The sequence below is a fragment of the Drosophila santomea genome, chromosome 3R (genome assembly GCF_016746245.2).
Source record: "Drosophila santomea strain STO CAGO 1482 chromosome 3R, Prin_Dsan_1.1, whole genome shotgun sequence".
Lineage (NCBI taxonomy): Eukaryota > Metazoa > Arthropoda > Insecta > Diptera > Drosophilidae > Drosophila > Drosophila santomea.
In genome coordinates this window covers 10,069,236-10,093,085 of record NC_053019.2, presented here as the reverse complement: position 1 = coordinate 10,093,085, position 23,850 = coordinate 10,069,236, and the positions used below count along the sequence as shown (strand labels likewise).

Genomic DNA, 23,850 nt, shown 5'->3' with positions numbered 1-23,850 from the left:
TCTCGGCTTATCAGTTGTTCTCTCCGATTGATAGAAATATTTAACCCACCCAAATACAAAGTCGAATGCGATTTTAAATATTTTCATTTTATTTCAAAACTTAAAACTCTTCAACAATTTGTAATAAAAATATTCTTACTACTTTTTTTTTGTATACCAATTAATTAGATTGTGTTTGTTTTCAAACAATAACATAAATGGCTTACAAACGTGTCTTAATAACAAGAAAAGCATTACAACAAAATTGGGGGACAAAATACAAGAGAACAATAGTTAATATTTAATTTATGCTTATATAAACTGAAGCCGTTATCGTCATTTTGCCTACGTAACAATTGCATCTGGTAGTATCCGTATCCTGGAATCTTGGCGATTTCGAATCGAAATACTTGTCATAAAATTTTCCTAATCGTTTTGATCAACTTTCGACTCCTCAGCCGCGAGTGATAATGGTTTCTACATCCGTTTGCATTCGGGTTTGCCTTTTCTTGCTTATTATTCATAGTCGTTATCGTGTCTTTTGCATAATTGAAATTCAACAACTGCAATCGGTATGTGTATGTAATTAAATACAATATATATCGTTCAGTTGGTATAGGTACATATATGGCTGCGTGTGTATTTAACAATGTTGGTAAACTAATTTAACGGCTTGTGTCAGTCAGTTAACGTAATTGAATAATCATTAGGTTTAGCATCCTCGACTAACTCGGCCCAAAATGCACCTTCAGTTTTACACCGTTTCAAAGTGTGTGTGTATATATTGGTTTCTTGGGTATTTGTTGACTAGTGTAAACCATGTAAATTGATTAGTTCATGTTAAGGAAAAGTTTAAGTTTAATTGAGTGTTCTAAAGTCAAAGTTGTTAAAGGAATTAGAGCTAAACTTTTGGTTAACGCTGAAAAAAATTGGATTAACATCTTGCCCTTCTCTTCGCATTTGGTTACAGTTTCGATAGCTATAATTTGTATCTTTTTATATACGTAGATATATATATTGTATAAAAATCTTTGCTAAGTTATGAATAGTTGAGTTGCTGGTGCTGTCAATGTAGATGAGGTAAGTTGCAAGAAGCCAAAATGGTTTGGTGCAAGAGTTGCTTGAAGAATAAATATCCGATTTGCAAGGTATGTATATATTTGTAGATATATATCTATATATATATGTGTTTAGGTATTTAATTGTTATTTATAGTTACTATATTTATATTGCTTAGTGAAAGTTAGGCTGACTGAGATAAAAACCTAACTAAAATCAGCAAACTTGGTACATGAATAGTTGAGAAAGTGGCAACCTTTTAACTTTAAGAATATTCTAGATTATTTGATATCTTTGGAAGCACACAAAATTAAAAAATCCTCATAAATGAACTTTAGGAGAATAATTGAAATGTTTTTAGACAGATTTTTCTCTCAGTGCTAAAGTTTTGAGCTTGATTTCTGGGAATATATCAATGTTTTGAATCCTCAGCGGGGGCTTTATAATGTGTATGGACAACCTTTGGTTAACGATTGATGTGCATCCCTCTATTGTTTGTTTTGTTCCTTGTCGAAGTTGGAGGTGAAGGTTCTGTTGAACTGAAACGGTAGCAATGTGGACGCACTTGCAGCACCCAGGGAACTGCTGGCCAGTGGTTCCCTCAGCGTGAAGGACATCATGGGATTGTAGACGCCCGTGGAATGGGTAAGGGAACTAGTGCTCATTGCACTCGCAGTGGAAGTGGTAATGGGATCGCTCAAGCGAGATGTGAAAGAGCTGGTGAAATTGTAGGGTACATAGGAAGAGGTGGTTGCGGAGGTGGTACTGGTGGATGTGGGGCCACTGGTGGTGGAGCGGAGATCCGAGCAACTGGCGCGCGGCGAAATGGAGGAAATGCCCGAACCCGAAACTGAACCCGAACCCGAACCCGAACCCGGATTCAAATAGGAATAGTTGCTGGCCGAGGGCAGCGAAAAGGAGGGGCCCGCATAGCTGCTGGACATGAATGAGGAGGCGGTGGTGCTAGTGGCGGTGGTGCTGGATATGGCTGAGGTGGTGCTGCTCAAATCCACGTAGCTCTTGGCTGGCACCGAGGGTGAGACCACTGGAGAACGACTGGGCGGCCGGGAGTGGGTCTGCCGCTCGATCTGCTTCTCAGTGAGGAACCGATCGTAGAAGGTCGAGGTGACGGTGGTGTGCCGGATCTCCAGCTTGCCGGGCTGATAGAGGGGTGTGCCACCGGCACCACCAGGGGACCGATGGTAGGGATCGTACGGCTGGCGATATGGCGACACTGGCCGGGGGAAACTATCTGTTGCAGTGGCGGATCCTGCTGGGTTGGCTGGGATCTGGACTGGATCTGTGTGGCTGTGGCTGTGGCTGTGGCGTGTGGCTGTGGTGCGGGACTCGTACGGGTGGCTCAACGGTGTGCGACAGGCCGAGCGTCGATCGTCCGCATACTTGGCGCACGTCTCTTCTAGTTGTCTATCTACTTTGTGGTTAAACCCGGTTAAACTACTCCCGCTACTTAGTTCGCTACGATTATCAGCAAAATAATTTGGCAACAAGTTATCACGTCTTACCCTACTGCTCTCCCGATCCTTACGCTCCTCATCCTCCTCCTCCAAGCGTCTCCGTCGCGGGGACAGCTCCCGGCTGACATCCCTATGCGATCTGTGGTGCACGGGACTCGTGTCCCGGTTGCCCAAGGGACTCCTTCGCGAGTCCGCCGAGCCCAAAGATCGGTGTTCGGAGGTCACCCTTATCGAAGGTGCATATTCTCCAGTTCGGTGAATGCTCCTACCCCGGCTCTCGCTGCGACTTAGACTGCGGCTGAGACTGAGATCCTCCAGGGAGCTCTTCTTGCTGGCAAAGTGCAGTGAGTCCGTGAAGAGTGAGTCTATGTACCGCTGGCACTTCTCCTTCTGGTACGGCTTCTCCTCGCACAGCGTGTCGATCGATTTGATGGAGTTCTTGATCGAGCTCAGGCGGTCGTTGATGTTCTCCCCCGTTCGCAGTGGTACGCCCGTATGGGTTCCGGTTCGGGTAATCGGAGAGGTTTCCTAGAAAATATGGTTAAATAGTTTATTGTGATATACTCGTATGTGCTTCAATGAGCCGCACTTACCCTCATTAGACGACTACCCAGGGCATCCAGACCCTCCGAGCTGCTGGCGTAACTGCGAGTGGCCGATGGTTGATCTGCAAGAGTCTTCTTAAGAATACGTTGAAGGATTTTAGTATTCTCCTCCAAACAATCCAAAACGTCATGAGTGCTGCCCACCATTCGATCGCTGGTCTGACGCGACTTCGGTCTGGGTGCTTCCTCAAACTGGTCCTCATCCTCGTCCTCGTCCCGGAACCGAATGACCTTGGGGCTGGTGGGGCGGTAGTGGGTGGTCGTGTGGGCACCGCCACAGTAGCCCTCATCGAAATCATCGCGACGCAGAGCAGACTTGGGCGTAGTGGGGCCATGGCGGCGGGGACTTTGCTCACGTGACTTGGCTGCCCGGAATTCGTCGAAGGAGAGCGAAGGTGAGATTACGTCCTTGAGCTTTTGATTGAATGCCTTGTAGTCCTTCTGGGTCTTAAAGTCAAACTTATGCTCCTGCTCCAGGATGCGTATGCGCTCCTCGAGCTCTTCGGCAGTGGGTGGTTCTGGTCGACCAGGCGAACTGACAATCCTCTCTAGATTGTGGACCGGAGTCCTGGGCTTTTGCTCATCTCTCATCTTCTGGCGTTTTATGTCTTCGATGGTTGGCGATCGAGAGCGCGACTTTGATCGGGTTTTGGCTGGCGACTTGAGCTTCTCGTCCAGGACACGTATTCTGTGCTCTAGTTCTCCGGTTGTAGGTATCGCATCTGTGTCCGGACTGGGACTAAGAATCATTTCCAGGGGATGAATGGCCGGTTTTCTGTTGGGATCGTTCATTCGCTTGGCCAAGTTCTCCTTGGATTTGGATCTAACCAAATCCAGTACTCGATACTTGTACTCCAAGTCATCTGATATGGGCAGATCGTTCGGATGCGGCTTGCGACGGGCTGGTGAAGTGTAGGGACTTCGCTTCGACTTCCTTTCCGGCGATCGAGTGGGAGAAGGTGATCTCTGTCGATTCCTGGAAGGCGACGTATACGGGGATTTGGCAGACTTTCGGGAAGGAGATGTATAGGGAGATTTGATGATTGGCTTCCGGGTGGGAGAAGTATGTGGAGTTTTAATGGTGGCCTTCCGCGATGGCGAAGTATATGGAGATTTCATAGCCACCGCTTTGCGACCAGGACTACGAGAACGATCTCTAGTTGCAGTAGTTTCCTCCGCCTTCGTTGGAGTTTCCACAGGCAATGGTTCATCATCATCCAGTCCCTTACCCTCACACAGTTCCAAGTACTTGTTCAAATCCTTTTCGTGGGATAGCGAGTACTGCAGTTTAATTTTACGCTCGATTTCATTCAATCGCTGCTCCACATCGATCTTTTCCACATCCTCAAGCAGTTTTATCTGGCGTTCCAAGGAGCGGAAGCGCGACTCCAGCTCTTTGGTGGACGGCAGGTAGACTGTTTTGCGTTTCAAGTGGTGTTTCACAGTGTTGGGTCCCCAGTCGAAGTCCTCCGGCTCTTCGGGCTCCGACTTGTCTTCTTTTGTCGCCTCCTTCGGGTTCTCCTCCTCAGGTTTGGCGCTGGTAAAATCCTCGATTTCTTTGGTGAGATCAGAGATAGCCTGAGTCTGCTCCTCTTGCTCAGCGCTTGGCTTGGGATCTACTCGTATCAGTCGACCATCTTCGGATTTGACAAGATTTCGATCATTGAGCTGTTTCTCCAAGGCCTGGAAAAGATCCTCCAGTTCCTCCGTGTTGGCCCTGGTCAATCTGCGCACTTTCGAAGCTCTGTGTTCGTTGTCCATTAACAGTACCACTGTTTTGCCGTTGGGATCCATGGGTCCTACATCTGTCGAATTGATTACCATTTTTTCGGGCAGTTCTTTGGAAGCAGAGTCTTTGATTGTTTCTTTTTTTTCTGGCAGTTGTTTGCTTGATACTTTGCTTTCTTTAGTGGAGACCTCACCTGAAGAGGTTTCCTTTGATTTATTTGTTTCAGTTTTGGTCGCTTCCTTTTCTTTGCATTTGGGTTCCTCACTTTTAAGATTATCCTTTTTGTGGGAAAGCTCTTTAGTTGAAGCTTCCTTAGGAACGGGGTCTTTGGTTATGCGTTTTTCCAACTTAGTTTCGGAAGGTTTCCCTTGGATGGATGTTTCTTTAGCGACTTCAGCTTTGGTGGCCTCTGACTTCTGTTTAATGTCATCTTCAGATTTTCCCTTAGCAGGAGATTCTTTTTTATCCAAACTTTCTGCTTTTTTGTCAACCACTACATTCTGATCATTAACCGATTTTTTATCATCCACTACATTCTGGCCCTTAACAGATTTTTTATCATCCACTGTATTCTGATTACTAGATTTTTTATCATCCACTGCACTCTGGCCCTTTACAGATTTTTGAGTATCCACATCTTTGGCTCGAGCTTGAGCTTTCTCTTCATTTTCAAGGGTTTTGGTCTCCTTAGCCGCTGCAGGTTCAATTTTTCTCTCAACAGGCACTTCTGCTTTCTCGACCTCATCACCTTTGACATGTTGATTGTGGCAGTTCTTCTCCTGCTTTTTGCAGGAATCCTTTTCCTCGAGTTTTTCTGGCCTCTCCTCAAGCACTTCATTTTCTGGTGGGATCGAGCCATTCTTGGCCCGTTCCTCCAACAGTTGCTGCTCCAATTGCTCCAGGCGACGCGTCAGATCTTCTGTTGTGGGCTTGGACTCGGCCTTGGGCTGCTTGGACTCACTGTCTTTGTTGACCATCATCTTGATGTTGATGCTTATGTTGATGGGCTTGTGGGCGTCGACTTCCTCCAGCTCACCAATGTTCTGGGTGTATCTAACAAGCTCCTTGCCCGTGGCGTCGATTGTCTCCGTGCTCAGTCGCCTGGGGGAGCCACTGTCATCTGCTGACCGTTGGCGCTCCCTCATCGCTTCCAGCAACTTGAGACTGTTCTCGCTCAGCTGCTTCTCCAATGCCAGGACACGCTGCTCCAGCTGTCCTTCGGCTTCCAGTTCCTTGGCCTGCCGAGAGGTGCTCGGCTGGTCCTCGGGCGGAAGTTTGACCCTCGATGCAACTTCGGAATCACTTGCACAGCGCTGCTTGTAGAACTTCTTGTAGAGTTGCCTCTCCAGGAACTGCAATCGGTTCTCCAGATCGGCCCGGGAGGGTAAATCAGAGAACCGACGCACCATGCGCTGCTGCCATTGTTCGTGGCTTGCCGCTCTGTAGTAAGCCGTGTTTGCAGGTGCTTCCGAGGTCTCATCGCCCATGGGCGTGGGTCGTTGCAGTAGCTTTCGCTGCCTCCTCTGCGGATTTATCTCGCTGGGCTTCAGGTTCTCCTCGCCGGGTGATTGGCCACGCATCTTGCTCTGCAGCTCCTCGATCAGATCCTGTTGCTGGTGGAGAACCGGTTCGGCCAGGACAGGACGTTCCTTTGGTGGTGGTGGCGGCGGAGGTGGCGATGGAATATGCGCCTCAATGGCCACATCTACGTGCTTGGTTTCGGCCACTTTGGATTCCACGTTTTTCTTATCCCCCTGCAGTGCCTCGAAGCGACTCTCCAGATCCTCAGTCGATGGTGGTGGCTTCTTTTCCTCCACCGACTCGGAGATTACCTCCTGCTGGATCCGCTCGAGAGCTTCGTCCACGGTTTCGCTGAACTGATTCTTGCTACTCATGCGACGCTTCAAGGTTTCATAACGCTTTTCGAGATCCTCCGTTGACGGTGGCTCAGAAGCTCTTCGCTGGTTCTTACCCTTTTGCTGACTCTCTTCTGGTTGCTGAGAACCCTCTTCTTTGGCTTTTGGGGTTTCCAATTTGTTGTTGACCACTCTGCCACCTTCTTCAACGTTTTTGTGCTTCTCTTCAGCTTGATCTTCCACCTCAACTCTCTTCTGCTCCTTTTCGATAGCCACATTAACTTCTTTGATCTTGTCGTCAAAAGATTTCATGGATTTCTGAGTCTTTTCTTCAGCACTCGAAGGTTGTGTTTTGGTTGCTGATTTAGTTTGATCCGGTTCTTTAGTTGTTTCTAGGTTGGTGGTACTCATCTGTTTTTCCAAGGCATTAAAACGTTTTTCTAATTCCTCCGTGGAGGGTGGAGATTTTCGAGGAGTCTTTTCTAGTTCCACGTCTTTAGTAGTTGAGTTTTCTTTAGAAGCACGTTTCAAATCAGAATCAGTTTGAGGAACCGAAGTCTTAGTGGCTTCTTTCTTTTGAGAATCACTTTTTTTTAACGAGTCATTTTCGTTTTTGGTTTTAGCAGCTTCTTTATTGGTTTTCTCAGGAGCTTCTTCCCTTTCTTCTTTTACTGTGTTATTACCTTTTTCTAAGCTAAGCTTTCGATTGGCTTCCACCTTTTTAGTTGTAGAAGTTTCCAATTCTTGTGAATCCTCTTTTGACTCAGAGGTTTCTTTTTCAACACTCTCCTCACTTTTTGGGGACTTATCCTTCACTTTCTGATCTTCTTTTTTAGTTGGTGATGGAGTTGTCTCCTTAGTTTCAGGTAATTTCTGATCACTGTCTTCGGGATTCTTTGTAGCAATGGGTGGTTGAGAGTCCGAAGACTTCTCAATTTCCTTCTCGGACTTCTCTGGTTCCTCTGGCTCCTTTGTAGACTTCGATTCTCCTTCATCGGGTGGCTCTTTCTTGTTCTTGGATGGGCTGCTCTTCTGGACACTCATTTTGCGCTCTAAGGCATTAAAACGATCTTCCAGCTCTGCAGTTGATGGAAGTTTCTTGAGGCGTGGTTGCTCCGCTTTCTTTTCAGCACTTTCAGTTTCTTGGCTATCGCTGGTTTCTGTTTCTTCGTTAGTTTCCTTTGTATTCGATTCAGGTTCCTCGGCTTGGTGCAGCTTGCTGGTTTTTTCGCTATCCTTCTGCTTCTTGGAGCTGCTCCCACTGGGCCGGTCCTCGTCCTTGAGATCGATGGGAGTTTTGGAACTAGATTCGCTGGAACTCATTTGCTTTGTTAGGGAATTGAAGCGTGATTCCAGGTCGGCGGTGGAGGGAATTCGCTCGGATTTAATTGGATGGTCAGCCTCCATATCGGTCTGCTCCTTGCGTTGCTTTTCGGCACTCAGTTGCTTTTCAAGGGTATTGAACCGCTCCTCTAGAGCTGCTGTGCTGGGAATGTACTTGGATTGCCGATCTCCACTTGGCTGATCCTGGCTGATCCTGCGCTCCAGAGCCTGATAGCGTTCCTCGATTTCAATGGTCGATGAGCGAGTCAGGGTTTTACGGCGAGGATCTCTTCTCTTTCGGCTGGCATTACTCAATGTGCTGGCTGTGGGAGGTGGTGGCTTGTAACCAGTATTTTCGTCTATCGTCATGCTCAGGAGTTCTTTGTAGTCGTCCTTGTTCTCGCCTGGAATGTTGTCGTCCCGAATCTGTGGCACCTTGCCATCACCCTGTACACCATCATCGTCCCCGCTTGGATAGAAACGGGGTAGGGAATTATATTCCCTATCACCACTATGCCCCTCAACCTTTTCCCTCTCCTCTAGGTAAATGGCATTAGTATCCGTCTCTTCCTCGTTGAGCGAGTAGGACAATTCCAGACGATTGGGCCGCTCCACGCTGTTAACCCTCTCGAAGTACTGATTTGTCACCCCAACATCGCTCACATCGAAGGCCTTTCGCTCATCCAGCAAATCCTCTTCAGCTTCACTCTTTTCTCGAGGCGTCGGTATGGGACTAACGGAAGGCATGTCTGGGAATTCGGAGTCGTAAGGAAGTTTCAGTGGCTCTATCTTGGAGCTGACCAAATGCAGTTCCCTGTCAAATTCGAAATGACCGCTCTCCGTGGCACTATCCTCCGCTTGATCTCGACTATCCGCCTCCTCTTTTGTAGCCTTCTCCTCCTTCTCGTCACCACTATCCGTGCCCATTAGCATGAAGGGTATCTCACGGCTGCTTGGAGCCCAAGACTTGGGTCTCTGTCGCTCCAAACTCGTGTCCCTGGATCCGGCCAGTTGCTTCTGCTCCTTAAGCTTGCGTGCTAGCTTGGCCTTCTGCTTGGGACTCTTCTCCGTGGACTTTGGGTCGTCGTCATCACAGAGGCTGGTGTCCGTGCTGGAACCTCCTCCTCCTCCTGCCCCAGTCTCCTGCTCTCCATCACTGTCCTCGCTGTAGGAGGAGCTGTCGCTCTTTCCGAATCGCGTGCGAAGCTTCTGCGTTCTCACGGAGCTCACATCAGCTCCCTCTCGCATCATGGCAGCTCGATCTGCTTTGATCTCCTTCCAGGTGAGACTATCTCGACGTCTTCGGCTCGGATCGGTGTCCCTCCAGAGCAGAGTCTCTCCCCTTCGCAGCTGTTTCTCTGCAGTTGGCTTGGTGTGGAGGACAGCGGGAAGGGAGGGCTTTCGAGCAGGTGGAATGGCGCCCAGTGGTGCTCCAACCCGCTTTCCCTTGTTGGTCACAATGGCAGGGCGACCGAGAAGTAACTGATTCACCGGAACCGACGACTGGGAGCTGCTCGCTGGACCCGATCCTTGACGGGCTGCGGTGGAACAGGCGGTGGTCAGGATGACATGGGCCTGCTTCTGGCGCTCGCGCAGCCTATCGTACTGCTTCTTGAGCAGGGATATATCCAAAGCGAGGCGATCCTTCTGCTCCACCTGCTGCTTTCCCGCCGCCGCTGGACCCACAGATCCACGTCTGCCCCAATTCAAGCCGAATACAGTTGCCACCGCCAAGCGCTCCTCATCCGAATGGGTGTCCTCCTCGTCGTAGTAGAGCCTACATCATTTGAGAGCTATTATATTTGTGGATTAATTTATATTTTGTAATACTCACTGCAATCCCTGTTTGTGACGCAGTGGGGCAATGTTGTAGAGGTGCTTATCCCGCAGTTGTCGCAAATCCGCAATGGGTCCTAGCTTCACCACACGCTCAATGAGACCATTTGAGTCCACAAGGTGGCCATTGAGGAGTTCACTGGAATAGGATCCCATCTTGCCATAGAACTCATCAGCAGATCGAACACTGATGACACGTCTGAAATGTAAAACAAATAAGAAACCACATGCTATTTTTAGCTATCACCTAAACTTCAAACAAAAATTATTCAACAGCTTATTCTTTCAATTTTCCAATTCAAATCATGACCTTGGCCTCCTCCCGTGAAACCCCTTTCTAGCTTGTATTTAGCATAGTTCAATGTTGTGTAAAAAATGTGAAAAAAATAGAATCTCCATTTTTGAACACAGTTCGATTGGAAATTTAATTACGAACTCAACGAGTTATGACATTCCATATTTGGACCCTTATTTCGAATGCTGTGTTCAAAATCCTGTTAATAATATTCGCAAAAAAACAGAAAATCGATTTTCGGCAAAATTTCAATATTTACGATTGGTATTTTCGGTATAACTTGGCTAAAAAAAGTCAGAAACTTGTTTCCCACAAAACCATAAAAAGTTCCACAACGTCTGAACATGAAATTCCTGGTGGGTAAAGACCGAGCGGAATTGCTAAATTGCATTTGGCAACCAAGAAAAACCCATGCCAAAATTCCAGCAACCTTGACACAAATTCTCGCCTTGCACTGCGGCGATTGTTTGGCCAACCACCCACTAAAAAGCAACCCAACCAAAACATTCTATGCAGACTGGGTGGCACACTGATATAAACGTAGTTTTGCACTCAATTACATTGAAAAAACCTTGCTATTTCTCTTAATGCATTCCAGATGGGTTTTTAACTCAGTTCTTTAAAATTGGGAAAGTAACAAGTTTTAGTGCCCAAGGAAATGTTGGGTATTCATATCCTAATATTAATTAAAACTGGGTGATGGCATTTAAGAACTCACTCTTCAAGCAGACTCCAAAGGACGAGGGCGGTGCGAAGCAGGACATCACTGCCCTCGATGAGCACCAGGTCCCAGACGCGCAGCACACAGGACATGGGCAGGCAGGTGCAGAACATGGTGAGGAACCACTGCATGGTGAAGACGTTGGTTAGCGGCGGTTCGAAGGCATTCTCCACGGGTCCCTGGAGGCGTTGCAGGTGCTTCGCCAATCGTGGCAGTCGCGTCTGCATCAGCTCCCTGAAGACGCCCATGTCCGCCTGCAGGCCGCCCATCGAGCCGTAGAAGTAGCCCGTGGGCAGAACGCCCTCCACCAGGTAGATCATGACCTTCATGGACTCCTCCTCCTCCTTGTCCATCACTTGCAGTATGAGGGCGCCCAGCATGTTGAAGCCCTGTGCCAGAAGCACGGTGGTTTTGTTTTATATTTGTGAAGTGCACACACAGCAGACAAAGATCCTTCAAGGAGCACTCACCTGGCAATAGCCCACCTCGGGGTTGTAACGCGCATAGCCCAGAAGGATGCGCTTCAGCTTGGCCTGGTTTATGGAGCCCGCGGGACCGGTGCACAGATTCGAGCCAGTGCGATGCAGATCCTAAACGGAGACGAGACATTAATGATTCCCTGAAGGACCACCTGTCCGTGACTGGAACTCACCTTGACGATTTGTATGCCCAGCTCCTCGTCATCCTCGCGCCACTCCTCGCAGAAGCACTTCTCCCGCTGCTGCGCCCAGTCCACGTTCTTTGACTTGAGGTACTTGTCCGCCAGCGAGAGCCACAACTGTAAAGAATAATCAAACGAAAAATGCGATATGTCTTTAAAATAAAATATAAATAAAACTTGAGCGTAAACTATCCCTTGAAGCCGTTTAAAATCAATAGGATATATAGTACATTGATTTTAAAACTAGTAACCTAAGCTGAGTAAAATGGGAAACACTCTTTGAAGGCTGTATGTTTGTTCAACCCATATTTCATATGTAGTTTAGAAGGAATGTAGTGATTAATAATAAATAAAATAAATATCCCCCATATCCTGTGACCTTATGGTGTCCAAATAAGAGAAACCAACCAGATGAAATCTCACCTTGCGTCGGAACTCGGGTGGAGTGCCTCCGGGCAGGCGGGCCACCAGTTTCATGGCATGCAGCCACTGGTTGTAATCCGAGGTGGCTTCATCGTCGGCAGCGGCGGAGGCTGAGGCTGAGGCGGATGGGGCGTGGCCGGATCCGGAGGCGGTGGGGCTGGTCCCGTGGCCTCCGCCATTGCGGGTCAGCATTGTGGTTTTGGTGCTGCTGGGGCTTCTATTGTTGCTGCCGGGGGTGGTGAGGGTGGTGCTCCTGGTGGTGTTGGTGGTGGTGGTGCTGCTGCTAAGGCTGTTCTTAGTGGGCGAGGTTAGGCGGGCGCTGGTAATGGCTTTCTGCGGCGGTGGTGAGAGGCTAAAACGCATTTTAGGCTGTGCATCGTCTGCAAAAGTTAAGCAAAAATCGTATATAGCATACTTTGGTGCGGCGGACGGGAAAAGGATATGGTTGTCTATTCAAAATAGGATTCTGGGCTCTTGGCGGCTGGATCCTTAGCACTTACAATATCCGTGCAGTATGCAAACTTTACATTTATAGAGATATTTCGTAATATTAAAATACAGAGTTGGTTGTTGGCACCAAATATACGTTTTAAGAGCGCGCAAAGGAGAGAAGAAGAAAGAATACAAAATATATTTATATTTAAGTATTTATATAGCATATAGACACTTAATCAATCAAGTGCTCTGATCCGAATGGTGGCGAGAATGTCGATGAGCGAACCAACTTATGCGAGCGACTAGGATGCGGCATGCAGTTGTGGCACGGTTTTGTGGCGATTTGTGGCACATCCTTGGGAGGAATCATCAGTGGCGGGGCGTAAAAAATGAAAGCAAAGCCAAGTCAAAAGGACGAAAAACACTCCATTGAGAAGCGTGCCACAGAGAAGAACACGAGTGTCTGTCTTTGTGTTAAATTGACCATGACATTTATTTCACTTGACAAGAATGTGTGTGCGTTGCGAGGATGCGAACATGAGGATGTGTGGGCTACATGTGGGATACATGTGTGTCCTGGCATGGCATTCCATGTAAAGCATACAAAGTTAGCCCTCCTGCGAGATCCTCGCTGCGATGCTGACACCCCGACATGCGAACAATATCCTCGTGGCTCAACTTTATCGGCTTCTAGGCTGCAGACAGCTGCCGACAGGCATTCCCTGACCTCCACATAAGCCACCCACATGCTCAGACCTAAAGGTCAAGTTAATAAAAAATATATGATGTCTTTCGCTGGCCCTAAGCAGCATAAATTCTGATTGCATTCGGCGGTACGTAGATTGGCTTAGGTTTGAGCTTCGCTCCTAAAATCGATATGTTTTCTGGAGAAAATATGGCCCCAGCTTTGGGCAATCGCTGATAATTTGATTTTCGCTTTATTTTTACATCTGCTCTGCGTTTGCCAGCTTATCAAATGGGAACGTGAGCCAAATTTGAAATTAAAATCGTAAAAGTTTTCCCGGGCTTCCATCAAAGCTTCTGTTGGGAAATAAAAAGGGAATGGAATGTGTGGAAATAACATTTCCGGTTTTAAGGAAATTCTCGGGAAATTGGTCTTATTGTTTGCGTTGAAAGCAGACAGCTAAGAATGCGGGGAATCCATTAAAATAGAGCCTCAAGAAAGATACTCGTACTACACATTTTTGCAAAAATAATTCGCTATCTCAAAGGCCATTTTGGATTACTTTTACAGTCGTACTTCTCTAAGTTCAGCTATCAATTTGGCAACATACATATATTGTAGCATTTCTATTTTGTATCATTCCTTTTTTAACATGCATTATTAAAAAGAGTCTGTGGACATGGTGTTTATCTGATCTAGTTTGATTGAAGAAAATTCTACTTAGCCATGCTGTACTGTAACTGGCGGCATGATTGCCGGGAATTTTTCCTTTCCATCGCTTGTTTACACGCTAATGCAAATCCACACATTCCGTATGTAAGTATGTTCAAGCTGAAATGTTTACTCCTTCGCAGAAAGGCATTTGTATAATGAAAAGGCAGTTGGTAATGGCCGTTAACCAAAGTTAAAGCTGAACAATCATTGGCTTGTTTACTCCCAGCAAATTGAAGAGAGTCCTGGCAGGAGCAGCGAAGGTCCTCTCTAGCCGGAGGACCAGCATCCAATGGAGTATGAGACCCCGACCCTGGCTAATGAAATACTAATTGCGCCGACTCTTATGTAATGGGGTCCCTAACTTCGCACCAATTAGGCGCCGGACGTAAAAACATTCTTTATTCTTTATGGCCAGAGGATGGACTGCCCGCCATGGGGGCTCATATATTCTTGTTCCTTTCAAGTGCATTTTTCCATGGAAAATGGAAGATTTATGTGCGACTGACAATGAGGAGCCGTTCTTTATTGTGTGCAAGTGAGTGTAATTATTTTAAATGCGCCTGCCCAAGGACATCTAGGATCTACGAGTGTTTGTCAAGGCTGCGATAGTTAGCCCACATTCTGGCCCGAGCGTTTTTGGCCCTGACCAAAACTAAACTTTGGCCAGAGTCACATGCGTCTTGTGTTTTTCTTATGTGTATTGAGTGTGTGTATTTGTAATGTGTGTGTTTTGTGTACTCAACCATAAAAACACGTAAAGCATGACAGTTGGTTTAATGAGCCGAGAGAATATTCGTCCTGTCAGCTATTTATATAGGTAAATAAGTAATGAAAGAACAGCGGATACTTTACGGCTATGGCGGTCACATAAAAATATATATTACTTTCATAGAAAACATATTTCAAGCTAAAGAAAAATGGCCAAGTGCTTAAGGGAAAGAGTTAAAGAAGATATATTCTCTTTAAAGGAGCATATACAAATTCAAATGATCAAAATAAAGGATGTAAATCTTGACAACGATAAGAGGAAGGGGTTTAAAATTTTACCTCAGTGTGGCTATAACCGTATACTACCGTAAAACATTTTTAGTACGCCGCTTTAAGACCTGCCTTAAATTCCGCTTCCCCTTGAGCAGCTCAAAAGGGACTTACTTCACTTTATGTAATGTCCATGCCCGCATTCAGCAGCCAAAGCTGCGTACTTAAACCGCATTTATCCCTGGGGACTGCATGGCCCCAAAACTGGTGGTCCACGGCAGAGGAAAGAGTGCCAGTGAGTGTGTGTCTGTGGCCACTTTCCTCTGGCCCAATCTGCGATGCAGTTGGGCAGGGTCTTTTATGGGTGACTCGGATGCGCAGGCACGTTCGCAGACATTAGTGTCAATTCGGGCGTGAGGCTGCTAATGAATTCCCCAGTCTATGGCCAACTGGATGATAAATTTAATCCTCGCTGGTTCATTAAACTATTGCAATGCTTAACCCAAATGATTATCGGCTTAGTGATTGCAAATCGCCCTTATCACGCGGTCCCAGACAAAAGCACTTCAGCGGACGATTATGCAAAAGGGAGCGGGGCAAATCATGGGGATAACTAAGGGAAAATAGAGGAAAATTGCGAAGGGTAAATCCTGCTTTTGATGGCAACTTACATAATGACTCCCCGAGGAGCACTTTTTGTTGCTTTGTTGCTTCTGCTGCCACTGCAGTTATCGCTGCCATGACGCGAGTTGTCCTCTATTTAACTTTGATTATATTTACGAGTAACCCTCCCAAAAAAAGAAGCATTACTCATACGCCACGTGGGCCCGCCCGTGCAAGGGGATAGCAATCAATTTGCATCACGCGGACTGAAAATGCCTGTCAATTCCAATAAGCCCTCCTCTCAAAACTTAAGTGAACATTGTGTCCTGCCAAAAGCAAGCACAATTTTTATTCTTCTCTCAATTTTTGCATCTGCTTTTGAAAGCTACATAAGTTTGATAAGGGACTCTTGCCTGTGACAGGCCAGCTTCTGCTTGGATTTACTTCAAAACTTGTAAGAAAACGACTGACTTTGTACCCAATCAAGATGGTGTTTAAATGTACAAGTTGGTGCAGTCCTTTGAGCTTATTCTTCAGAATCCCTGCCCATGAATCCCTTTCAATTATCCTTGAACATGCTACATTTTATTGTTGCCAGTACATTCTTTCCGCTTTTTAAAAATATATATAAACTATCTAATAAAATTAACAAGAATTCTTATTTACATGAATATTTTTCTATATCTCCTGATGATTGCCCCATCATCCGCTCAACTTCGGCTCGGATTTCTGAAACCCCGCGAAATTGGCACACGTGTGTGCACATGTCCAAGCTCCACAGGATCCTTCAACCGCCCACACAGCAGCTCGTGTCACTTTGCATCGCCATAAACGCGGTGGTGGGCGTCATAAACCAACTGCTCCGTCGGTGTAAAGTGTGAACTGCGACGCAGTAATTACGATTTGATGGGAAAATGTGAGAGGTGCTGGTGGAATTGAGAAAAAAATCAAAGACCAACAACAGGAAACTCGGCAAACACATACGAGTACAAGCGAAATCAGCAGAGTGTAAAATGATTGTTGAAATGGGTGGGCAAAAGCCGGAAGAAAGGGCAACAGCAACAACTTGGCCAACATGCAACAGATGTATGTATACGTGATAGAGGTGTTATGGGATTTTCGCAAAAATTCAACTATCCTGTATAGGGACTAAGCTTAAAATCATAAAGGGGATGTGAAAAATTCAAATTATGTGTGCACTGCCCGGGGTGGATAAATATATGTGGGTTAAATGGGGTCGAACGCCTCCAACTCGGCTCTATGGGAAAATAATGGAAATTTATGCCAGCGAAGGGAACAGCCCTTGCCCTACGAAAAATGCAAATGTTAATTACAAGCGGCCGCCAAAATTAGAATTGTGCGCGTTTACCGTGAGTACAAATTTTGTGTATGTATGCCTGACTGTGTGGATGTGCGGTGTGTTAGTATGTGTGCTTTAGAGCGGACCTCAGTTAAATTTAATATTTACATTAATAAAGGAATGTAGTGTATATATTAAGAATGCTTTATACAAAATCTTTTTGTACATAATATCAATTGGTGAATGGAATTTAATCGAATTCAATATAATTCATAGTAAATACAGAACGCTAACAGATAATTGAATTACGCCAAATATGGTTATAAATAGGTTAAATATTATTTCAAATGTAGTCGTCGAAATTTATAACATTTTATAACATCTCTGGCTTATAGAGGTCCGCCCTAGCGAAAGTGCGCCCAACGAACATGGAATGACATATGCAGCAGCTTTACTTGTGAACTTCTTTTGCATAAATTACCTTGTCGTTGTTATTTGGTTCGTTTTAAAACGTTGTCAAACAAATAAGGTAAAAAGAGAGATAGAGAAAGAGAGCGAGAGTTAAGACTTTGTATCAAAACGAGCAAAAGATCGAAGGCATAGAAAGTCGATTAGTTTGGCATTGAGGCGCGCTAAAATAAACACACAAAGGAAAAGACATCGATCGACAGTTAAAAAGACTTGAGAGGTATGTTAATTAATTATTGAATATGTATATGTACACACACACACGTACAGAGAAACGCAGAGAGAATGAGTGTGGTTAGCTGGTCTGGTGCGGCTTGGCATAGTTACCCATGTTAAGTTAACGTGCGCCTGACGGTATGCTATGATTTCTGCCACTGCTCGCAGCGGCTCTTTGTTGTTGCTGCCGCAGTTAGTAGTAGTAGTAGTAGTTTTTGTTGTTGTGGGGATTCTCTATTTATGGTTTTACATTTTTGCTTAACGTTGTTCTTGTTGTTGTTGTTGTTGTTGTTGTAGTAGTAGTAGTAGCTGTAGTTGTTGCTGTGGCCTATTGTATTATTTACACAAGATTTACATGAATACACATATAGACACTTACACTTAGGCATGCACATCTATAAATACGTATTGGATTGTAGAGCTACTATTTGCATAGGTATTTGTAGCATGCTGAAGTTACATAATTTGGCAAAGACTCTGACTGACACACACACAGGCACAAATCGCCGTGACTCAAATGTCATTGAAAACTATTTTTTCGCCCCACAGAGGAGCTCAAAAAGCGTTCAACTCACACACACAGTTGTTGCACAAAAAAAAGAAATGCAAAAAAAAACGAAGGAAAACCTTGACAACTAAGCAACTGCAGACCCAGTTCCCAAAAGCTGGCCAGGTGACTGCTGACTTGGGGGAAAATGTGTGGATAAAGCGGACACTGAGCAGTGTCTTAATATAACACTCGGAAAAATGTTTCCTTGATGTTCGTATCTATCTTAGGTATGAGTCCACATACTTGGAATCATTTAAGTTTGCATTAGACTTACACTTTGCACATCAAATGGGAAAAGCACATTAGTGTTAGCTTTTTAACCGACTTTATTAAGCCACTATTTATTTTTTGCACTGCAGCCATGCCATTGTACACCACTAGGCGTAGTGGTGCACTCATCGATTCCACGTCTTACTGGCCACTGACTTGACCCACTTTCGTTGTTACGTTTGCCCTGGCTGCCCCGTTCTAGCCAAGTAATTACCTTTGAGCCGGAACTCGTGTTTAAAATTTCATGCCATTTAAATGTACTCGTTTGCACGAGCTGCTTTTAATGAGCCTAATAAGCCTAATACTAAGGATTGTGGCCAAGACGTTGTGGCGGCTTTTCGTGTTTCTGAGAGAAAAAGGTGAGCAGAGCTTGAAGCCACGTGGATTTAATAAAGGAAGCAAACAAGAGGCTTGCTATGAACGCCTGGCACAAACGGCGGTTGTTTTGCTTTGGCTATTAATTACGAATTGACTTTCCAAGTTCCTTTGAACTTCCCCTAACATTTCTGTTATGTAGCAATTTTTCACCCATCAAAGTTGCTCAACTGCTGCATGATGGATGTGAATGGTTTGGCCCAGATATACGTGGATTAAAGCGGCATGGCCTTCAACTTTTATTTTTTTGTGGGGCATTCTTTGTAGTTATGCAATCCACAATCAACTATTTTTCCTTTTTGCCAAACAAAAACCAGTTCGTAAGCCTTTTCGCTGGTCGAGTGTGAGAGCGTGACATGAATCACACTCGTGCACTGCAGCAACAATGGCAGCAACAATAGCTGGCCATATCAGCCATGGCCAAAAGAGGCATCACCTCATGTGTGTGTGTCTGAGTGTGTTCTTGTGGCAGTCGGGGAACACAAGCGGGGGTTTTCGGGTATATTACCAATACCCCAAGCTGCACGGCAAACGGGAAATGAACCAGGAAAGCGCATTAAAATGGGCGCTCCGGATTTAATGAAATTTTCAATTGCATGCTTTTGGGCGAGTGCAGCTCTTAATTGCATTTTCCTAGGCTCAGCCGATCGATAACAACGTGTTATTCCATTACGCACGCTGATGCTACTTCTTGGAATTCAGTTAGAAAACGGTTTTCCACCTTGGAATAAGTTAAATAATAAATAAATAAACGCACGCTACTTTTACACGCGCTCTTGTTTTTATGGCCCTTGTTTTCTAGCTACCATTGGTATTTCGGTCGACGAGTATCAAGGGTAACACACTTACACACACACCCACACACCCACACTTGTATAAAAAGAGAGAGAGAGGGGTGCAGAGAAGTGACAGAGACGGGAGTGATATAAAAACATAGATAAGACAGGCAGGCAGGCAAAAATTCTTGTGGAGGCCAGTCTTCCACGTTTGTTGTATCAAACCGCTTGTGCACACGCACACACATGCACCCTCACGCACACAAGTTCGGGCTTTACATGTGTGTGGTTGTGCGTCGATGTGTGTGAGTGTGGCCCGTCAGACAGTCTCAATGCTGCTCTGTGTCGTCATCAAGTCAGCCTCCTCCTCTCGAAGCACACCCACACACACACACCCACTTCACCTGCCCACAACTCTCACACACGCACGCACACCAGCAAACGGCCACAGGACACAACAAAGTTCATTCAATAAATGCAAACACAAACACACACATACATGCACGATGCGTGACGCTAGCGATGCTTTTTTCAGCGTTCAGCCGTGAGCGTTTGGGCTTCCGCTTTTCCGATTCCGCACTTCACGATCCACACAGCTGAGAGTTCCGCACTTGACTGACGGCGGTGGCCAAGACTCAGGCCAGAATCGAGCCTCCAGCTGTCAGTGGGGAGCCTGCGCACTGGCACGCCCCCTCCCACCCACACGCACACTTTGACATTTGGTGCACTCAGAAAAGCGATATAGTACAGTCGCTAAGAAGTATTTCAGCCTAGAGGTTTGCAAGAAGTAATACAACTTAGCAAAGAACAGTGGCACTTTAGGCTTTGGAAGCATTGAATAAATGATTGAAAGAACACAATTTTCACAGAAATGGCCAAAGGGGTTTTTCAAATTCCTTAATATTTGAAATTGGTTAAATTTATGTTATGACTATTTTGGTAAGTTCCACTAACCTATTTAAGTTGGCTTCTATGCTCAGGAATCTATAGCCCAAAACTCACCACTCTCCACGACGAGCACGGCAGTGACAAACTCGCACAGGACCTCCTGATGCCGCTGCAGACGATCCCTGGCCACGAGAACCCGCTCCAGCAGATAGCCCAGCATAAGGATCTCGACCTTCAGGATGGCGCACACATCGATGAGCTTGCGCACATCCAGACGCTCCAGGGTGGACCGATTACCGACCATGCCGCTGGCCAATTGAGCTAGTTGTCCCTTCTTCTTTTTGGGGGATCGTTTGAGGACAGGATTCCGGCAACAGCGCCTCATTCGCTTGGCCAACTGCTCTTGCCTGCCGTAGATATCGCATAGCAATGCATCGAGTAGCTTCTTGGTTTCACTGGATAATGATATGCCCAAATTGCAGCTATCAGTATTATGCTAATATCACTCACCTCATTTTGTTGTCTTTATAGGGAGATAGCATGCTACAGTTGATGGTTTACTTTTAATTTTAATGATTGCATTGGACTTGAGTTGCTTGGGAATTTTTTATTTTTTTCTTTTTTTTACAAAAAGCAAACTAAAGAACTTAAATTAACATAATAATCAAAGTGAAGTTCGGGTACTCTTTTGAAATGCTATTTATTTTTATGCCGTTTTACAGTTTTAAATTTGTTGATGGATTTGCGCAAGGTTGCTTAATAAGGTAGGGGTTTCGAATAATGTTGTAGTACTTGATGGCCAAAATAAAATTTAAAATTTCATAAGAAATCGTAAAATTGTGTATGAAGTTTAAAATAATATAGGGCCATCGTGTTTTGTGGCCTAGTAGAAGGTACGATCAATATGCGTGTTCAGGGAGAAATTGCGATACATGCCGAAACGCACGACTTCATTGGAGAAACTCTGGGGCAACGGATAGAAGCGCTTCGGAATGGTATAGGCATTGGGTGCATAGTAACCATACTCGGAGTTGCAGGTGCGGTACATTGTGTTGGCATCCGTTTCCACGCCATAACCTTTGAAGCTGTCTGCTCAGAAAATATATACAACATTTTAAAATTATAGTATGCCTGCGAAAATTAGAAACCTTTCACTCACAGGGACACTTGATGTCCTCACGCTTGTGCAAATTCTCATAGAGTTGGGCAGTCCTTACGACGGGCTTGCGTTTTTGAAACTTGGCAAACTCGATCTCCGGATTGAAGGTCTCAAACTTGTCACAGTACTGTTCGCACATTTTCTCCTTTTTACTGTTGAAAATTTGTAATTGTTTAAAGCGACGTCTGCTTATGTGGGGCTCAAATAACCTATAATGCCTAATGCTATTGAACCAACGGGACAAGTGCCAAAGAGGTTGCTATGTTTGAATTTTGACAGGCGGCCGGGTGGGAAAGTACCACATAAATGGCCAAAACTCAGCGCCTGCGCGATTCTAACCGCTTTGACAGCTCGCGTGACAGTTGTGGCCTGGCCAACTCACCCCTACAGAAAATATACACAAAACCCGAACTCAACACACAACAATTTCCTGCAAATTTCACGTCACAATGTATAGGATGTGCAACCTATCGAACCTGCTGAACTTCATCATCTGCATTGCTAGCTTCAGCCAGAACTTCGATGGCACCTTGGCGGTCAAGAGGGGTCCACATCATCCCAGGGGCGAAACACGGAGAGTGGACCAGCATCTCACCCATGAGGAGCAGTGAGTGGGGGGCAGTACCGAAAATATTTTAAAAATCGCAATGATATTTCTGTATTTCAGTCGCATCGATGACGATTTGAGGGACATGGGCGTACAGGCAAATCTAGATGATTTGAGTGAGGAGGAGAAAATCTTCTACATGTTTAAGGTATGTCGTTGGCTTACCACTAATAAGTTAGAAACACTTACCTTTATTATCACTTATCATTGCTGATTTAGGCCCATGACAATGATAATAACAATGCACTGGACGGGCTCGAAATGATTCAGTCTGCCATGCATCATAACTATGACTATTTCAAAAACAACGAGCGGGATGAATACCTACAAAATGCCACTGATGAGCTGGAGCACTTTATAGGTATTTTTTATCACTTTGATATTAGAAAAAGAAAAATGAAATTGAATAATGTTGTCTCTTACAGAGGCAATTGATAAGTTTCTGCTGATTGCCGACGACAATAACGATGGCCTGCTTCACTACCCAGAGTTTGTGAAGGCCATCACCGGTGGCAAGGAGCAGCCGAGTGTGGACAGGAATATCCTGCGCTAATCCTTCCAAGATCCCGACTGGCAGTGCTCAACCAAAAAAGAAACCGAACAGCCGAAGTAGACACAATAATAGTCATAGCATAGTTAAATTTCGTAGCAACAAATCTGATTTCCAAGCTGAACCATTTGAGACTGTAATACCACAAGCAGAAGCAAACCACGCACTAGACTGCACCTCGTTTGTACTACAACCTAATGATTTAATATACATTTAAATAGATACATAAATAGGAGTGCATTTTGCTTTGGAATCTTTAAAGCAATCCGTCGCAGGTCTGGGTGGTGTTGCAGGCCACTCCCCGGAAGCCATCGTAGGCGGCACGCTCCATCAGGACGATGAGGTCGTTGTAGCGCGGTTTCTCCAGCGGCACTCTGCGGATTAGTTAGAACCCGATTAGTAATTGATAGAACCCAGCGATATCTTAAGTTATCATCTGTATAAGTTAAGTTTCTAACACCATTTTTAATAAAATTTGGATTCACTTATCAGAAACTTTCACTGAAAAATTCCTTTTTCAATATCTTTATCTTCTTACCCTTGAAAGACTTCAATGGCGCCCATTAGAGCACGTCCTGCCTTCGCGTACTCATAGGCTGATGTGGGGCAGGCACAGGATGCTGCGTAGAGGCACTCATCTCTGCCGGCTCCTTGGGCGGCCAGAAATCCGGTTATTAGGTAGTCATCGCCCGAGGCTATGCCCAAGCCAAGGTTGTCACTACGACCTGCGGAGCGACCATATCCATAACCATGACCACTCCAGTGTCCTGCGCCCAGCATTCCGGCGGAGATGATTAGCACTTTCAGGAGTATGATGATCAGCAGATTAGTGAGATTCAGACTTAGCACCTTAAGTGATAATAGAGAAATTAAATTAGAATCCAAGCTAAGTTACAATGTTAAGGGAATGTAGCCTTGATATTCTCAACCCACTTGACTGTTTCCGGCTGAGCGATGCAGCAGCTCCTTGGCCACCTGGATGACCACATGACCAGCGGGACTGCCGAACATGCTGTTGGCGTTCCGTAGCCAAGAAAGAGGTCTTTCCAGGGAGGTAACTCCTGCATTGAACTCCTCCCCGCTGGAGTTCGATACAGCTCCATTATCCGTATCCAGGTCGTAGGATTGCAGTTGATAACTGGCTGCATTTGCGAGATCTAGGTACCAGATCAAAGCCAACAGAGTGGCGATAGTAATGATCATGTGATCTGCGCCTGGTTGTGGCATCTTGAAGATCGCGTGACTGTCAGCCGGTCTGAATCGAAAGTGTCGCGAATGAAGACTAGTCTTCGCCCCGGGAAGTGACGCGTTTTT

At 45.6% G+C, this 23,850-nt stretch overlaps 4 protein-coding genes across 12 annotated transcripts; 1 reads left to right on the top strand and 3 right to left on the bottom strand.

Annotated features, from left to right (window-relative positions):
• Positions 1-179: 179 nt before the first annotated feature.
• LOC120454482 (microtubule-associated protein futsch) lies at positions 180-20,884 on the bottom strand. Of its 9 annotated transcripts, XM_039639822.1 has the most exons (11): positions 20,731-20,884; positions 20,335-20,675; positions 11,963-12,342; positions 11,531-11,656; positions 11,349-11,468; positions 10,876-11,267; positions 9,861-10,061; positions 3,263-9,803; positions 3,107-3,190; positions 2,562-3,041; positions 180-542 (listed from the first exon to the last, which is right to left on the bottom strand). In XM_039639822.1, the coding sequence occupies exons 1-11, from the start codon at positions 20,760-20,762 to the stop codon at positions 393-395; spliced, it is 8,847 nt and encodes a 2,948-aa protein (XP_039495756.1). In that variant the 5' UTR covers positions 20,763-20,884; the 3' UTR covers positions 180-392. The 9 variants fall into 9 exon arrangements, with proteins under 9 accessions (XP_039495756.1, XP_039495755.1, XP_039495750.1 ...); XM_039639821.1 differs by having other exon boundaries at positions 3,107-9,803; XM_039639816.1 differs by having other exon boundaries at positions 404-3,041; positions 3,107-3,193.
• Positions 20,885-20,895: 11 nt separating this feature from the next.
• On the bottom strand, positions 20,896-21,642 carry LOC120454485 (UPF0691 protein C9orf116 homolog). Its single transcript, XM_039639827.2, has 2 exons — positions 21,380-21,642; positions 20,896-21,309 (listed from the first exon to the last, which is right to left on the bottom strand). Exons 1-2 carry the CDS (start codon positions 21,516-21,518, stop codon positions 21,104-21,106), a joined length of 345 nt encoding a protein of 114 aa, XP_039495761.1. The 5' UTR covers positions 21,519-21,642; the 3' UTR covers positions 20,896-21,103.
• A 60-nt stretch (positions 21,643-21,702) lies between these two features.
• On the top strand, positions 21,703-22,766 carry LOC120454484 (multiple coagulation factor deficiency protein 2 homolog). Its single transcript, XM_039639824.1, has 4 exons — positions 21,703-21,986; positions 22,047-22,134; positions 22,206-22,347; positions 22,412-22,766. The coding sequence occupies exons 1-4, from the start codon at positions 21,829-21,831 to the stop codon at positions 22,537-22,539; spliced, it is 516 nt and encodes a 171-aa protein (XP_039495758.1). The 5' UTR covers positions 21,703-21,828; the 3' UTR covers positions 22,540-22,766.
• LOC120454486 lies at positions 22,715-23,837 on the bottom strand. Its single transcript, XM_039639828.2, has 3 exons — positions 23,470-23,837; positions 23,075-23,385; positions 22,715-22,910 (listed from the first exon to the last, which is right to left on the bottom strand). The coding sequence occupies exons 1-3, from the start codon at positions 23,761-23,763 to the stop codon at positions 22,793-22,795; spliced, it is 723 nt and encodes a 240-aa protein (XP_039495762.1). The 5' UTR covers positions 23,764-23,837; the 3' UTR covers positions 22,715-22,792.
• Positions 23,838-23,850: the final 13 nt, after the last annotated feature.

Bases quoted from the DNA above. Each gene is read 5' to 3' on its own strand.
- LOC120454482 (XM_039639815.1), bottom strand. From the start codon at position 20,762: ATGCTATCTCCCTATAAAGACAACAAAATGAG. The intron at 11,268-11,348 runs GTGAGTGCTCCT...CTTCTGGCACAG, and splicing joins CCGAGGTGGGCTATTGCCAG to GGCTTCAACATGCTGGGCGC. The intron at 9,804-9,860 runs GTGAGTATTACA...CAAATGATGTAG, and splicing joins CGTCACAAACAGGGATTGCA to GCTCTACTACGACGAGGAGG.
- LOC120454485 (XM_039639827.2), bottom strand. From the start codon at position 21,518: ATGTGCGAACAGTACTGTGACAAGTTTGAGACCTTCAATCCGGAGATC. The intron at 21,310-21,379 runs GTGAGTGAAAGG...TTTTCTGAGCAG, and splicing joins TGAGGACATCAAGTGTCCCT to ACAGCTTCAAAGGTTATGGC.
- LOC120454484 (XM_039639824.1), top strand. From the start codon at position 21,829: ATGTATAGGATGTGCAACCTATCGAACCTGCTGAACTTCATCATCTGC. The intron at 21,987-22,046 runs GTGAGTGGGGGG...TCTGTATTTCAG, and splicing joins CATCTCACCCATGAGGAGCA to TCGCATCGATGACGATTTGA. The intron at 22,348-22,411 runs GTATTTTTTATC...TGTCTCTTACAG, and splicing joins TGAGCTGGAGCACTTTATAG to AGGCAATTGATAAGTTTCTG.
- LOC120454486 (XM_039639828.2), bottom strand. From the start codon at position 23,763: ATGCCACAACCAGGCGCAGATCACATGATCATTACTATCGCCACTCTG. The intron at 23,386-23,469 runs GTGGGTTGAGAA...TTATCACTTAAG, and splicing joins GCTCAGCCGGAAACAGTCAA to GTGCTAAGTCTGAATCTCAC. The intron at 22,911-23,074 runs GTAAGAAGATAA...ACTAATCCGCAG, and splicing joins GCCATTGAAGTCTTTCAAGG to AGTGCCGCTGGAGAAACCGC.